Source organism: Platichthys flesus, chromosome 21 (assembly GCF_949316205.1).
Source record: "Platichthys flesus chromosome 21, fPlaFle2.1, whole genome shotgun sequence".
In the NCBI taxonomy this organism is placed as follows: domain Eukaryota; kingdom Metazoa; phylum Chordata; class Actinopteri; order Pleuronectiformes; family Pleuronectidae; genus Platichthys; species Platichthys flesus.
The window spans coordinates 13,547,382-13,564,050 of record NC_084965.1 but is presented as its reverse complement, the minus strand read 5'-3'; the positions used below and the strand labels follow the sequence as shown (position 1 = coordinate 13,564,050).

The 16,669-nt window shown below is 39.2% G+C and overlaps 2 protein-coding genes and 2 long non-coding RNA genes across 4 annotated transcripts; 1 reads left to right on the top strand and 3 right to left on the bottom strand.

Annotated features, from left to right (window-relative positions):
* Window positions 1–595: 595 nt before the first annotated feature.
* Window positions 596–1,583, bottom strand: LOC133932868 (cystatin-B-like). The gene is made up of 3 exons (XM_062379746.1): window positions 1,440–1,583; window positions 1,217–1,318; window positions 596–891 (listed from the first exon to the last, which is right to left on the bottom strand). The coding sequence occupies exons 1-3, from the start codon at window positions 1,506–1,508 to the stop codon at window positions 763–765; spliced, it is 300 nt and encodes a 99-aa protein (XP_062235730.1). The 5' UTR covers window positions 1,509–1,583; the 3' UTR covers window positions 596–762.
* A 2,583-nt stretch (window positions 1,584–4,166) lies between these two features.
* On the top strand, window positions 4,167–8,791 carry LOC133932870 (uncharacterized). The gene is made up of 2 exons (XR_009911993.1): window positions 4,167–5,453; window positions 5,833–8,791. It is a non-coding gene; the product is annotated as an uncharacterized LOC133932870 (long non-coding RNA).
* A 441-nt stretch (window positions 8,792–9,232) lies between these two features.
* Window positions 9,233–10,412, bottom strand: LOC133932867 (cystatin-B-like). Its single transcript, XM_062379745.1, has 3 exons — window positions 10,257–10,412; window positions 10,034–10,135; window positions 9,233–9,565 (listed from the first exon to the last, which is right to left on the bottom strand). The coding sequence occupies exons 1-3, from the start codon at window positions 10,323–10,325 to the stop codon at window positions 9,437–9,439; spliced, it is 300 nt and encodes a 99-aa protein (XP_062235729.1). The 5' UTR covers window positions 10,326–10,412; the 3' UTR covers window positions 9,233–9,436.
* Window positions 10,413–15,843: 5,431 nt separating this feature from the next.
* Window positions 15,844–16,311, bottom strand: LOC133932623 (uncharacterized). Its single transcript, XR_009911967.1, has 3 exons — window positions 16,275–16,311; window positions 16,013–16,081; window positions 15,844–15,917 (listed from the first exon to the last, which is right to left on the bottom strand). It is a non-coding gene; the product is annotated as an uncharacterized LOC133932623 (long non-coding RNA).
* Between the last annotated feature and the right edge of the window lie 358 nt (window positions 16,312–16,669).

The following is a 16,669-nucleotide window of genomic DNA, read 5'->3' as shown; positions in this document are numbered from 1 at the left end:
CTGCCTTCTTCTCTTGCTGCATGTCCGTCAGGATAAAGCTGCCTTCTTGACTTGATAAAAGTTAATGTAAACAACTTCAGATGTTGGGCAGTAGTGTCTCTCTTTCTCTCTCGCTCTCTCTCTCTCTCTCTCTCTCTCTCTCTCTCGCTCTCTCTCTGTCTCTCTCTCTCGCTCTCACTCTCGCTCTCTCACACCCACACACATCTCAAAAACTCTTCCCATTTCAGACCACTCATCAACTTATTGTAGATACTGAAAAACACCAAGAGCTCTAAGACCCACGCTGCCAGCTTCTCCAGGGACAGTTCACCTTCTGTTCTGCTGACTGGAAATCAAGCAAGACTGAACCACACATTGAACAGTGAGAGTGTGAAACAAAAAGACTATCCTGGAGAAATAAACCCTAATTATATTTCATTCATAACTTGTTAATAAATACTTTAATTACATTAACTAATTAATAATAACAACAATAAGTGTTCTCTGAGAGCCCCTGTTTGTGCTGGGACCTTGGAATCATCTTAAACCCCCCGCACAGAAACAAAAACAAAAACAAATCAGATTTTTTCAATTATTTTTAATTAATTCACGGCTTTCAATTTTTTTGTTGACATTCTCCTAACATCATGAGCTACACTACTAAGACAGTATATAATTAGATGTAGTGTAAAATTGTTTGATACAGATCCGGGTTAATGTTAGATTATTTGATTGAACAGCCTGTAGGCACTGATAGGATGCACGGTCTGGTTTGTGGTCCCTTTAGAAATTCTCAATGGGGTCGTGGTGTTTTTTGTCTTGATGTATGTTAGTCAGCACACATTTCCCATCATCACATGGCAGTTTGAGGGTAACGCTGAGATGAAGATGATCTTCTCCTCCCACATGGACCTGCAAGGAAACAAGGGTTAGAGTTTGTGTTCACCAGATGAATGTGAGTTCTTCTTTGTTTTGCTCATCTGAGAAAAACAGTTCCACTAAGTGCACCATCTAGTTGTAAAATGTCTCCCTGTAAACAGTAGCATTGTGTCATCTTCTTCTATAACACTGGCTCCTCAGTGGATATCAGTAAGTATCAGTAAGTAAACTTTGTCACAACCATCATAGTGGTGAGTGTACAAAGAGTGGATTTAAATTTTGGAATGATCTTTCACTTTTAAGATGCTATTTTGTGTGATGTGTGTGTCTCGTCCTCCAGGACTTCTTCTTTTTCTACCTTAATCAAGTACTTGGTCCCGGCCACAACCTGCGTCTTGTAAGTCTCGGCTTTGAACATGTCGTACTTCTTCCGTAACCTTGCTTCAACCTCGGTCCTCACCTACACACCAATAAGTGACAACAAAAACAACAATGACAAGAACAACACAATAAAACACAAACCCTGTCCATGAGTGAATTGATCCCAGAGAAGAGAGAGGAATACTAGTTTCTCTACTCACCATGTCACAGACCAACTGGATTTTTCCATCTGCTTCCAGAACCTCCGAGAGTCCACCTCCCACAGACATCTTCACGTCTCTTTATCTCAGCTAAGATCACGATGAACTCACGAGAAGGGTCTTTTATTCTTCTAGCAGGGAAGTCACCTTTAGTCAGTGATCACATGATGTTATAGAGCGTACCACCCACCTGCAGGGGAGAAGGGTGGGGAGTGACACTGCATGAGGATACAATGTAATATGGTTCTATTTGAAACCATTTCAAGTAACATTCGTAGAAGTAAGTGGAATGTTTTCTTTATTTCATTTAATGTAGTGTAATACATATAAATGTTTACTAACCTCAAACAGGTTTTCATGTGTAACTTTTCGTCCGTCCCTGATGGTTTGCAGATTCAGTGACTTTTTTAAATCACATTTTTACATTTGATGACATCTTTTTATGCTTATATTTATTTAATAAAAAATTGTTGCTCTTGTGCAAAGTTGTCTCCTCTTCATTGACTCTTCTTATTTGAATTTGTTGTCATGGCATTTACGTGATGATATCTTCTTATTGCACATTGTGTATCAGATGTAATAATTTCATACCTTAATTTATCATTTTTTTGATATACAAATTCATTATTTTGAGTAATGGTTTTGAATTGGCAATTATTTATTTATAAAATTTATGAAATTAATTAATCATTGGTTGTAAGAAAGATTATAATTGGAGATACTACAACATTATATTTGGTTAGTAAATCATTTCTTATCATCTCCATGGATTCAAGATAAGGCAACACCTCTGATACGCCCACATTTTGTATTAGAAATGTAATCTTGAGTTGTGAAATAAAGAGTTTCACGGACCGGAGTTGTCTTTGAATCTTAATTATAAGCCCTGCAGAGGTTTACACAGTCAGAAAAAACGCTTCAGAGTGCAGCTACGAATAGTTTAAAAGGAGGGTTTTTATACATTTTGTTAAACGGGAAACATATCAGAAAGCAGAAAGGTAACGTCTGCCGTCTGGCAGTTGGACTCCACCTATAGCTTAGGCTCATGCAGATCCTGTGTTATAGGAAGAAAGCTGAGACGTTATTTTACAAATCATCAACCAGCTCAGAAAGAAAAGCCACACATTGAAAGACGCACAACAAATCAAATTTATTCAATTATCGCTTAATTATTAAAAAAGTTAAAGTCAGTATGATCTACAGCAAGTATACAGTATGTGGATTCATGTTGGAATTGGGTAACACTGTTAAACATACAGAGATGTTGGTGTAATGTGATTTGAACTGATGAGTTTTGTTTGTGCTCCTTTAAAAGAAATCCATCGGGTCCTCTGCCTTCTTCTCTTGCTGCATGTTTGTCAGCACAGAGCTGCCTTCTTGACTTGATAATGCCTTAAAAACACAGATGTGAACATGCTCCTCTCCTCCCTAATGGACCTCCAAGGAAGCAATAGTGAGCGTTTTTATTCACCTGGTGAACATGTGTCTGCTTGTTTTTACATTTTTGATCTCGTGCAACTCCTGAGGATAAACATCTGTTTTTTTCACCGAACAGAGCAGCCAGCCAAAAGTAATGAATTGAATTCTTGGTTGTCTCTTTATTACTTGCCATTGTGTTATCTTGGCTGGCACCTCATTGGACTATAACTCTCAAATAGAACTTTGAGATGTAGAAAGAATCTTGGCATGAGAGTGTAGTGGAAAATACCTAAGTGTGGTTGAAACTTGTTTTGTAATTGAAGAGTAACTTTTTGCATCCAAGACATTTATGACTTGAAGTGTTGGTGAACTGAATGACCTTTCTTGACTGTCCAAAAACCTAATGAAAACGTATTCAAAACATTTATTGTGTTTTAATTCCTGTGGCAAACTGTGCATACAGAACAAGTCTGAACTGGCAAAGACAAACAGCCCTAGCTCTCCTATATAATCCTTGCATTTGACTGTTCTCCATCTTCGCTCTCAGATCCCAGTGTCTCTCTGTGTTGATCCTCTCTGCAGAAAGCCCCTATTAAATACACATAGACACATTTGGTGTTCCAGCCTCTTGTATTTTCAGATTTCCATCACAAGAGCGACAACAGTGTACCAGGACAGTTTAGCCCGATGAAGCAAAACAAGGGCTGAAAGTCACACACATTTTTGGGTGAATTGCAGAGCTCTGAGATCATTCCTTAAAGATCAAGTGTATCATCTTGTGTGGACAGGATTTTTAGAAATAATCATTGTAATATACAATTACACAAATTAAGTACTCAGTCCCGGTCACAGTCTGCACCCTGTATGTCTTGGCTGTGAAAACCTCAAAGCTCCTCTCTGCTTTCTGTTGAACGTGGGACTTCATTACATTACATTACATTTCAATTAGCTGACGCTTTTATCCAAAGCAACTTACAATAAGTGCATTCAACCCAGAGGGTACGAATCCAGAACAAGATGAATCAAGAAAGTACAATTTCTTAAAAAATAAAGCAAAACTACAAAGTGCTATAAGAAAGTGCCATTTAAGTGCTACTAAATTGTTAGTTTTTTTTTTTATTCAAGGTATAGACGGAAGAGGTATGTTTTTAGTTTTTGGCAGAAGATGTGTAAACTTTTTTCTGTCTGGCTGTCGATTGGGAGCTCATTCCACCATTTAGGAGCCAGGACAGCAAACAGTCATCATTTTGATGAGTGTTTAACTCGCAGTGAGGGAGCAACGAGCCGATTGGCCAAAGCAGAGCGGAGTGAACGGACTGGGGTGTGACGTTAAACCATGTCCTGGATATAGACTGAACCTAATCTGTTCAAAGCATGTTACGCAGTACTAATATTTTGAAGCGGACGCGTCAGCCACTGGTAGCCAGTGAAGGGAGCGTAGGAGCGGAGCAGTGTGAGTGAATATAGGTTGGTTAAAAACCAGTCGAGCTGCTGCCTTCTGAATGAGCTGCAAAGGACGGATGGCAGAAGCAGGTAGACCTGCCCGGAGGGAGTTGCAGTTGTCTAGACGTGAGATGACCAGAGCCTGGACCAGAACCTGCACCACCTTCTGAGTGAGAAGGGGGCGTATTCTCCTGATGTTGTACAGCATGAATCTACAGGAACGTTTTGTTACCATTATGTTGGCAGTGAGGCAGAGTTGGCTGTTGAGTTTCACACCCAGGTTCCTAGAAGACTGAGTGGGTGTTAACATGGAGTTGTCAAAGTTAATAGTCAGGCTGTGGTATGGAGAGTCTTTCCCTGGAAGGAAAAGTTGTTCATTTTCAGATGGTGTGCGGTCATCCACTGAGAGATGTCGGTCAGACAGGCAGTGATTCGTACTGCTACCTGTGTTTCAGATCGGGGAAAGGAGAGGATTAGTTGGGTGTCATCAGCATAGCTATGGTAAGAAAAGCCATGTGAGTGAATGGCAGAGCTGAGAGAGTTGGTGTACAGAGAGAAGAGGAGAGGACCCAGGTCGGAACCTTGAGGGAGCCCAGTAGTGAGAGGACAAAGTTCAGACACAGATCCTCTCCAAGTTATCAGATAAGTGAGGTCATTGAGGTCGGGAGAGAGCAGGGAGAGAGCAGAGCCTGAGACAGCCAGGTCCTGAAGGGAGGAAATAAGGATCTGGTGGTTCAATGTGTCAAATGCAGCAGAGTGGTCTAGAAGAATAAGGACAGAGGAGAGAGAAGCTGCTCTAGCAGTGAGAAGCTGCTCAGAGACAGCAAGAAGGGCAGTCTCAGTTGAGTGACCTGCCTTGAAACCAGACTGGTGAGGTTCAAGAAGGCTATTGTGGTTAAGACAGGAGGAGAGTTGATTAAAGATAACGCGCTCAAGATCATAAAGTTTCAAAAGCATCAAAATGAAAGACAAGCCCTCTGAACTGTGAGGGAATATCTTGTTTTCCACTTACGCTGTCACAGATCTTCTGAATTTCTCCGTCAGCAGCAGTTTGTGTGGAAAGGCATCCAACAAACATGATAACACTGCCATGGAGCTCTAAGGAGTGAAGAGATGAACGAGGCATTCTCGTCCCACCACTATATTGTGGAGGTGGGGTTGAATGAAAAGAACATTCATGATAATTTTATGAGAACCCAAAGTCAGTATGTGAGAAACCTCCAAATAATAACTTGTATATCAAATGTAATGATTTCGTTACTTACTTTGTCATTATTTTCATTTCGAAAGTCTTATTTTAAGTAATGTTTATGAAACTAACTGATAATTGGTTTGGGTTGAATAAGTAATAAGTCATTATTTTGAGAATCTACATCCTTATTTGTTATTAGGAAATCACTGCTTATCAGTATCTGCACATTTCCATGGTGATCAAGATGAGGCAGCACCTCTGACACGCCCACATGGTTTCAGTGGAAAAAATGTTCTTCAACAATGAGATAAATCTTCACATAAACATTTTTGCCAACAGACATGCGGGAAGCAGCAGGTCTGAACAGTGAAACCTTTTGGACTGAGGTGAGGAATTTTACACTCCTTGTTCTCATTTGGACTTGATGATTGCCTTAGGACTCAATTTGGTATCCTCTCCTGATGGGGTGACGGTTACACAACATTCAACCCCACCATCTTTTCAGATGTCCCAAATGGCTCATGTGCCACTGCTTGTGTATCAGGGGCTCCTGCCTATGGATGTCATTACTGAGTTGCTCTCCATGTCACAGCCTTAAGTCACTTCTTCTTTTTCCAATTTCATGCCCTTAGAGGCATTGCATCGTACTTTACATGTGACATGATTCCCTGGTGTCTAACCATCTTCTGGTCCGGTTCCAAGAGGGCAGCTGCTGTTTCGCTCACCGACAGGCATAGTGAGGGATCTAGGACCATTTGTCATATAATTTCAGGCTGTCGCTGATTGGCAGTCCACAAAGACACCTGATGTAATGTATTCACCTAGCATGAATGCTTTCAGTTTTAAAAGTTTTTCGGCCACACGATCATTATATGTGGTTGATGACTATCTCCATTCTCACATCATGTTGTCAAATCCCTGAGATACTTCTCTTCTTCTTACAGACTTACCAGAAACGCTGTGGGCAAAGGACAAATACGATGTGGGCCTCATCAGAAACTGTGACCCAGTCAAAATCAATCCTGCAGATCTTTGGTTATAGAAAGAAAACTGAGCTGTGCAACACTGGTGAAAATAGACGGGTTGAAAATTATATAAATCATTGAATAAATAATCAAAATTACTATCTACAGCAACGAATCGATCTCCTGCCAATACACCAAAAGGGGCATTTGGAGCGCAAAAATGCCCAAAAATTGGTCTCAGGAGGTTTACCAGTTATTGTTAGATGAATTAATCTGGTGGACACATACGATAAATCCAGGATCAGTGAGAAACCCAGTTTTGACAGAAATCCTTAATCCTGACTTGAATCAACCAGCGATGATATTTTCAGAGTGAAATACAATACAAAATACCTCAGGTCTATATTTGGCCATCTGTCCTAATTTAACAACACTGTCTGCAGGCTTTTGTGTGGAATTGGTTTCTGTTAACACCAACAGAGACAGAACAATAAATAATTCTCTGGATTCAAAATACATCCAGACATTTGTCAGGGAGCAGAGATATTATTAATATACGGTGGCATTGATTGCAAGTAATGATGGATGACATGGCAGCTCCCCAAAAATGAAGGGAAGGGAAATTGTCTCGATGCCCTCTGGTGGCTGGTAGCAGTATTTGTCTGGCGGAACCTCCTCAATGTAATTGGATGGAGTAGAGACTAGAGAGCAAATAAAAAATAGTTGGTGTAATAAAACAGTATGTTCGTGAAGGGTAGGTGATATTGATGAAAGTCCGAACGTTCATTTGTCTGAACAAGTTTAATTTAATTAGTCATTTGATAAAAATAAATAATGCAGCGGATCATCATGTTTGACAGCTGAGACTGACTCGATTGGCCGAACACGATGCATTCGCAGGGCCTAGATATGATGACTCCATCTCCCGAATCATTAACCGCACTGACTCTGGCTACAGATAACTTCAGAGGCAAAAGATGGAAGCTTCATTTAGCTTAATTTTTGTTCTACAAAGAGATCATGGAAACATGACGTCCATCTTTATACACAGTCTTTGGTTTTAAATCGCTGGCATGTAGAAAACAGTACTGCAGGTAAGTCTGCACAGGCGTGGGGAACATAAATGGTTTTCATGGAACCAGACACCAAAAGAGTTTCAGTAATTCAACAATGTGTTGCAGGGATGTGATGCATAAGCAGTGACAGGTTTGAAGATCTTTGATAAGCTTTGTAATAATCTTTGTGACATTTAATAAATGTAATGCTTTGAGTAATGCAATTTCAGACAAGTACAAAAAAGTTACGAACCATGTTCTTTATGTCCTGTATGTGTACATGTATTGTGTTCTGTTTTGTGTTTTTTTTTTTGTCTCCTCCTCTTGGGTGCCTGGAGATGCCTGCAGGGACCAGAAGGGGGAGCTCTCGGGCAGGACGCATCATTGAAGTGGCACAGAGGAAGAAGCATCATGGCCGATCATCTCACCTGGTTCCAATAACGAAAATCACCACACCTGGTCCCCATCTACAATCAACCCTTCCCCTTTGAATAGTCCTTTGTTTTGTTTTTTGTCAGCTGGAGAGGAGGGTTTTTTGTAGGGAGCTGTGTCAGAGCGCTGTGGGTTTGTGTTTGGTTTAGCTTAAACATTTGCTGGTGCATTGATTAACTTTTTCCTCTATCATTTGAGGTGTCAGCAGCCTACTTTTGTCTTTGTCTTTGTGAATGCTTGTTTGTTGTGCGCACTGGGACAACAAGGACAGGTAAGATACTCCGGGGTCTACATATAACACACATGCAGGTTTACTTCTTGTTATTACCCCAGGTTAGAGTGAGCACCACCCGCTGTACTTTTGGGTGCTACGCACCTGTAAAGGGGGGCTAGGTTTTTTTTGTGTTCTTTTCTTTGGTGCCACTGAGAGTCCTTGTTGATCCCTATGTTGCTTTGTTTAAATACTTTCTTTGCCTTTTATCTTGTTATAGTTTGTGTGATTGCACCCTCACTTCTGCATACCTGTCGCATTTATGCTATGCCCCACTTCGAGCCAACAGGGGGCGAAACAGTGATATTTAATAAATGTAATGCTTTGAGTATTGCAATTTCAGACAAGTACAAAAAAGTAGCTTCATTCAGCTGATGCGTACTTTGTGAAGAAATGTAAGCGATGTGATGCAAGTAGCTCTCGGCCCGTTTAAAATATTCAAAGTTGCTCAGAGATGAAGAAGGGTGGAGACCCCTGTTCTAGAAGAAGTGGATCGATCCTCTGCCTTCTTCTCTCGCTGCATGTCCGTCAGGATAAAGCTGCCTTCTTGACTTGATAAAAGTTAATGTAAACAACTTCAGGTGTTGGGAAGTAGTGTCTCTGTCTCTCTCTTTCACTTTCGCTCTCTCGCTCTCTCACACCCACACACATCTCAAAAACTCTTCCAATTTCAGACCACTCATCAACTTATTATGAATACTGAAAAACACCAAGAGCTCTAAGACCCACTCTGCCAGTGTCTCCAGAGACAGTTCACCTTCTGTTCTGCTGACTGGAAATCAAGCAAGAATGAACCACGCATTGAACAGAGAGAAGGGTGAAACATAAAGATTATCCTGGAGAAATAAAACCTAATTATATTTCATTCATAACTTGTTAATAAATACTTTAATAACATGAACTATTTAATAACAATAAGTGTTCTCTGAGAGAGGCCCCGTTTGTGCTGGGACCTTGGCTTCAATCCTAATTCCCCCCCCCCCTCCCCCCCGCACAGAAACAAAAACAAGAACAAATCCGATTTTTTCAATTATTTTTAATTAATACACGGCTTACAATTTCTTTTTGACATTCTCCTAACATCATGAGCTACACTGCTAAGACAGTATATAATTAGATGTAGGGTAAAATTGTTTGATACAGAGCCGGGTTAATGTTAGATTATTTGATTGAACAGCCTGTAGGCACTGATAGGATGCTTTGTCTGGTTTGTGTTCCCTTTAGAAATGCTCGATGGGGTCGTGGTGGCTTTTGCCTTCACGTATGTTAGTAAGCAGACAGTTCCCTCCATCACATGGCAGTTTTTGGGAAACTGCGAGATGAAGATGATCATCTCCTCCCACATTGACCTGCAAGGAAACAAGAGTTAGAGTTTGTGTTCACCCGATGAATAAGAGTTCATCTTCATTTTGCTCCTCTGAGAAAAACAGTTCCACTAAGTGCACCATCTAGTTGTTGAATGTCTCCCTGTAAACAGCAGCATTGTGTCATCTTCTTCTATAACACTGGCACCTCACTGGATATCAGTAAGTATCAGTAAGTAAACAGCGTTGCAGCCAAATCCAATTCCGCTCCCGAACTTTAATGTATTGGCTTACAGACACTATACATGACACCACAGGAGCAACATGGACGCTTTTATGTTTTCTGTAGTTTTTTTTTTACGTTTGAAGAAGTAGTATCTATTTACTTCAATTGTATTGGATTGTCATAGTGGTGTGTGTATAAAGAGTGAATGTTGATTTATGGGTGAACTTCCACTTTAAAGATGATATTTTCTGTGATGTGTGTGTCTTGTCCTCCAGGACTTGTTCTACCTTAATGAAGTAGTTGGTCCCGGCCACATCCTGCGTCTTGTAAGTCTCGGCTTTGAACACGTCGTACTTTTTCCGTAACCTTGCTTCAACCTCGGTCCTCACCTACACACCAATAAGTGACAACAAAAACAACAATGACAAGAACAACACAATAAAACACAAACCCTGTCCATGTGTGAATTGATCCCAGAGATGAGAGAGGAACACTAGTTTCTCTACTCACCATGTCACAGATCAACTGGATTTTTCCATCTGCTTCCAGAACCTCAGAGAGTCCACCTCCCACAGACATCTTCACGTCTCTTGATCACAGCTTAAATCACGATGAACTCACGAGAAGGGCCTTTTATTCTTCTAGCAGGGGAGTCACCTTTAGTCAGTGATCACATGATGTTATAGAGCGTACCACCCACCTGCAGGGGAGAAGGGTGGGGAGTGACACTGCATGAGGATACAATGTAATATGGTTCTATTTGAAACCATTTCAAGTAACATTCGTAGAAGTAAGTGGAATGTATTCTTGATTTCATTTAATGTAGTGTAATACATATAATTGTTTATTAACCTCAATCAGGTTTTCATGTGTAACTTTTCGTCCGTCCCTGATGGTTTGCAGATTCAGTGACTTTTTTTAAATCACATTTTTACATTTGATGACATCTTTTTATTCTTATATTGATTTAATAAAAAATTGTTGCTCTTGTGCAAAGTTGTCTCCTCTTCATTGACTCTTCTTATATGAATTTGTTGTCATGGCATTTACGTGATGATATCTTCTTATTGCACATTGTGTATCAGATGTAATACTTTCATACCTTAATTTATCATTTTTTTGATATACAAAGTCATTATTTTGAGTAATGGTTTTGAATTGGCAATTATTTATTTATAAAAATAAGAAAATAAATTAATTATTGGTTTGTAAGACAGACTATAATTGGGGATAGTACATCATTATATTTGATTAGTGAATTATTTCTTATCATCTCCATGGATTCAAGATAAGGCAACACCTCTGATACACCCACATTTTGTATTGGAAATTTAATCTTGAGTTGTGAAATAAAGAGTTTCTCGGACCGGAGTTGTCTTTGAGTTTTAATTATAAGCCCTGCACAGTCAGAAAAATTTGCTTCAGAGTGCAGCTACGTATAGTTTAAAAGGAGGGTTTTTGTACATTTTGTTAAACAGGAAACATATCAGAAAGCAGAAAGGTAACGTCTGCCGTCTGGCAGTGGCACTCCCACTATAGCTTAGGCTCCTGCAGCTCCTGTGTCATAGGAAGAAAGCTGAGACGTGCCACAGTGGTGAAAACATAGGGGTTTAAAAAATGTGCAAAATGTGAAGGTGTGTGAAGACTTTCTGGAGCAAGTGTGTGTTCCTGCAGCTATTTTACAAATCATCAACCAGCACAGAAAGAAAAGCCACACATTGAAAGACGCACAACAAATCAAATTTATTCAATTATCACTTAATTATTCAAAAAGGTTAAATTTTGACTGTCAGTATGATCTACAGCAAGTATACAGTATGTGGATTCATGTTGGAATTGGGTAACACTGTTAAACATAGAGATGTTGGTTTAATGTGATTTGAACTGATGAGTTTTGTTTGTGCTCCATTAATAGAGGTCCATCGGGTCCTCTGTATTCTACTCTTGCTGCATGTTTGTCAGCACAGAGCTGCCTTCTTGACTTGATAATGCCTTAAAAACACAGATGTGAACATGCTCCTCTCCTGCCTAATGGACCTCCAAGGAAGCAATAGTAAGCGCTTTTATTCACCTGGTGAACATGTGTCTGCTTGTTTTTAAAATTCTGATCTCGTGCAACTCCTGATGATAAACATCTGTTTTTTTCGCTGAACAGAGCATACAGCAAAAAGTAATGAGTTTAATTCTTGGTTGTCTCTCTATTACTTGCCATTGTTTTATCTTGGCTGGCACCTCATTGGAGCATAACTCTCAAAAAGAAAATTGAGATGTAGAAAGAAACTTGGCATGAGAGTGTACACTCTAAAAAGTCATTCAGGGCTTCAGTATATATCACAATAATAAAAAAGTATATTATCTTAATAAAATCTCTGAAAATCATATAACTGATTATTTGAGTTGGACATATCAAAATAAATGGTTAAAAATCCAACAGTTAATCTTGCATCATATTTACATCTATTATTTCAGTTTATTTAAGAAAATAAATTAGTATTTGACAAACAGATTATAATTTTAAGATATCAATAATATTTTAAGTAAATACCAGTCAGAATGTTTGAGTATGGAGCAATCATACCAATCGGTTTCAAGAACTTTAATTATTACTCACTCTAATTCAATAGTCTTCATCTCTAACAACAACTTAAGAAATTGAGTAGTTTATTAAGCAGAACGTCATGCCAACATTTGCGCGCAAAAACAGTGGAATCATGGGATATCTACCCTGCTTTTTGCATGAAGCAAGCAACAGAACAGTCTGGAGACGCCCGGTGAAAATCACTTGGAGGACTCCACTCGCCGGTAAGTAGAGCACTAGCAAAATTTAATTAAATAGCGCCCTGTCTTCCCGCACATAAACTTTATTGTTTGTTTTTCTATATGATGTCAGCACCATGCTGTTGTACATATGCTAACTTCGTTAACAGATTCCTAGCCACCAAACTGCTCAGCTAACATACAGTTTATACAGCTAACGTCACCAAAATGGTTGTAAAATGACTACGGTAAATCCTCTAATAGTGGCCTGTATTCCATTAGCGGCCGGGTCTCTAACATTGGCCGGGCTCGCTATCGGCGGAGGTAAATAAAAGCCGGTCTCTAATAGTGGCCGGGGCTATTAGCTAGCGCTATATCCGCCGCTTAGCGCTATAGCTGCCGCTTAACGCTAGCTATAGCTAAGCACTACGCGGCTATAGCGAGTGTCAACAAAGCTTGTTGAATCCTCTGCCTTGCAAACAAACATGTCCTTCAATCCGTTCAGAATGTACTATAGTAGACTACAACATTATCAGCTCAACAGGATGCGTTACAACAAAACGTGTCCTAATGGAAACAAATGCAGCAGAGGTGTGTGTATATGGTAAGTGAAGCCTACTTTTTCAATAAATGAACCTAGTTTAACCTGTTTAACGTTGCAGTTAATGGGGCTTGTGAGCTATGTCTGTAGCACGAAATCTGATTTATTTGGGTCGTTTTTTATGGTAATTTGTTTTATTATATTTATAGGACTACATACCTCTCCTGGAACCGTCACCTTATCGTGTTGGAGAGGTTTGCGTGTCCCTATGAACCTGAGGGCTGTGTTGTCTGGAGCCTTGTGCTCCTGGTAGGGTCTCTCATGGCAGAGTGGTCTCAGGTGAGGGGCCAGACTAAGAATGGTTCAAAAACACCTCAATGAATAACAAAAAAAGAGGAGATGTGACCCGGCCCGGAGGAAGCCTGGGGCCCCCGTCTGGAGCTAGGCCCAGACGGAGGGCTCGATGGCGAGCGCCTGGTGGCCGGGTCACATCTCCTCTTTTTTGTTAATTATGTTGAGCATTTTGTTTATTATCTTATCCTTTAATAGGGATAATGCTTAGGTTAGATTGGGGTAACCTTTTACACTACAAATAACATTTGTTTTCCTATGAATTATGCTCTGTTCAATTAGTAGTGTTGTATTTTTATAATATTTTTTGAATTGGCACCAACTGTGGCTCCTTTGCTCCCTTCGAGCTTGATTATTTATCACCATTTCACTATTGCAAAACTTGTAAGCAAAATGTGTTTAAGTCGACTCTTTCATACACAGACGAAGAAAACAGTGAACATATAAAAAAAAAAAGACATAGCACATACTGATTGTGGAATTATTTTTGACACAGACAGCAATTCCAGTCAGCGGTTTGCACATTTTGAATCTTGGCTGTGTCCATCTGGAGGCACTGGGCATGAAACCACCGGCTACATCTGTCTCACTGAATCTGTAAAAAATCATTTCAAATGTTTCACCAAACTAGCAGCCTTTATTCATGTGTACGAGCTTTACCATGCTTTAACCAAATGCTACATTGCTGTTGTTAACAGAAAATTATAAATGGAAAATACAAGGCTGACTTAGCCACCTTTTTATGAAGTCTATGAGAATGACGGCCAGAGACCTTTGTATCACGTAATTCCCCATCTATCTTTACCCTCATTTCCTGTCATCTCTAAAATGTACAAAATGCACAAACAAACCATGACAAGAGTAAAAAAAAACAAAACATACCCAGTCAGTGAAGGAAGGCCCTGGACCTGGTGGTTTTGTCGCTGAGCACATGGCACAGTTGTTATCTATGTCAAACACTTAAATACAAATACACATTTTAGACATTGAGTACTAAAATATCACAATATGACTAAAAACACTCCTCACCCACCTGAGGCTTTAAGTATTTGCAGAGCGTAATGTTTACGCTGATGTACCATCTCTGTCTTTGTTGTACCAAATGCAATGTTTGGTATTTTCGGAAAGGCCTCCATGACTGCGTTTGCCATCTAAACAATGACACAATAAGTTATGTACTTTGGATAATGTTCAAAGTCTGCCAAATGTGGCGGTTGGAAATACTGTAAAACAGATTAAATCCTAAATGCAAAATTTATACAGTTCTTTTGGAAAATCTTAACATTTCAATAAATATTCATCTTACCATGATTACAAGTACCCCACAGCTATTTCCATCCTGCTGCCCCCTTTGAATTTGATGTCCACCCAGTCAGTCTTGCTGTGGCAGGTCCTCCTCAGTTTGAAGTATTCACTGTGTGACAATAATTTATGAAAGTATTAATTTACTATATGTACAAACATACACATACAATGTATGTTTGAATGTATGTCTCTCCCTCCCTCCCTCCTCCTGGTCAGCCTCGTTACAACATAACACCAAAGTGTATCTCCTTAAAGTTGCAAGTCAAAGTTTTTTTGTCAATGCAACTGCTATCCAATTGATGGTTCCTAAAGATCCCTCCCAAGCCATGATGTTAGTGTTTTGGGTCCAATCATATATTCATGAGCTTAAATCTGTGAGGAGCGCACTGCAGCGCTCTCCAAGGTATGATATAACATATGTATAAGCCCCATTACTGTTTTGTTTACTAAATCTTATATATTATTTCATGGGAGTACCAGACAAATGCATCACTTACCTCTTTTCTCTTTTAATTTCTTTATTTCTACATAATAGATTGAAGGTTGCCTCGTAACTAAGTTAGAAAGCCTTGTTGGCTGTGGTGTTTTTTGTTTGTTTTTGCAATGACAATTAAACTTCTAACATGCTTCTTCAGCCTCCTGCCTCTTACTCAGTAACCGGGACATGATAAATTGAAGGTGACATGATACAGACCATTGTTATACTCATACCGTGAAAGACTTTTTCTAAACTTTTCAAGAAACCTCAAATATCCGCAATGAATAATCAGCACTCAATGGTTTTTGCTCTCAAACCTTGCTTTCAGTAGGAATGTCTTCTGTTCACTCAGCATCAGTGATTACACATGAGTTTGAAAATGGATTCACTGCTAAGACACCAATATAACACATTCTGATTTCTAATGTTAGACAAGATGAATTTAAAACAAAGCTTTTGCTGGCATTGCTAAACACGTGCCTGTTATTATTTTGAATGTACTGGTGAGCCAGCTGTTACGCTCTCATCAGAAAAGGATGTTGCTTCATACTGTAAGCCTGTTTCTGACCATTGCCTCCTTGATAACGTTCCTTTTACTATCTGTACCAGAATTGTGACATAAATTGACATAATTGCGTAAGTACCATATTATTTTTGCAGCATGGTCTGAGTCTGTCAGCTCTGTGGACCTGCGTGCTGGGTCAACCAAATACACGTTTTTTTCTGCTGCATTGATGTACTGGAAACACATTAAATATCATTCAAAGATTATTCACGACATCCAGAAGAAAATGAAAGACAATCAAGATAAATATAAATATAATCATTACTAACCAGAAGCTTCCAGTGGGAATTGTGTATGTTCACAAAAGACACAATTGCTTTATAGTTGTCAAAGTTGATCTGTAACACATCCAAAAATGAACAACCTGATAAAAACATTTTATATTGAAGTGTTTGTAAATATCCTATAGTTACAACAGATCTGTTGAATTGTATCTGCTTTATCATACTGTACACAAAGTCACACAAACATCCGCTAACATGTGACAGTTATTAAACTTCTGGATGTATCCCCAAAACAAAAACAAGTCACCTTAGACAAAGTGTTCCTCCTGATCTGTTCTCTGTTCAGAGGATCACACCAGCCGTGTAATGATTTAGAATATAAATCATTCTCTCCAAATGGAGCTCATTAGAAAAGTGATGCAAAAGACATTCAATGACCTTAAGAGTTTGTTGAGATACAGACAGATAGTCAATCAAACATCATAAATTGATTTATAATTATGACAGTTAATGTGTGACTGTTTAAAAAAAAGACTTACATAATAATCAGGTCTACATAATACTTTGCAATCACATGCTTGACATTCAGAATCACAAATTCACACATTAGTACATTACTATGGAAAAATGTTTTAACTGGGGATATATATAAACACCCACATAATAGTCAGCAGCATGACATAGGTATTTGATTAATGTATA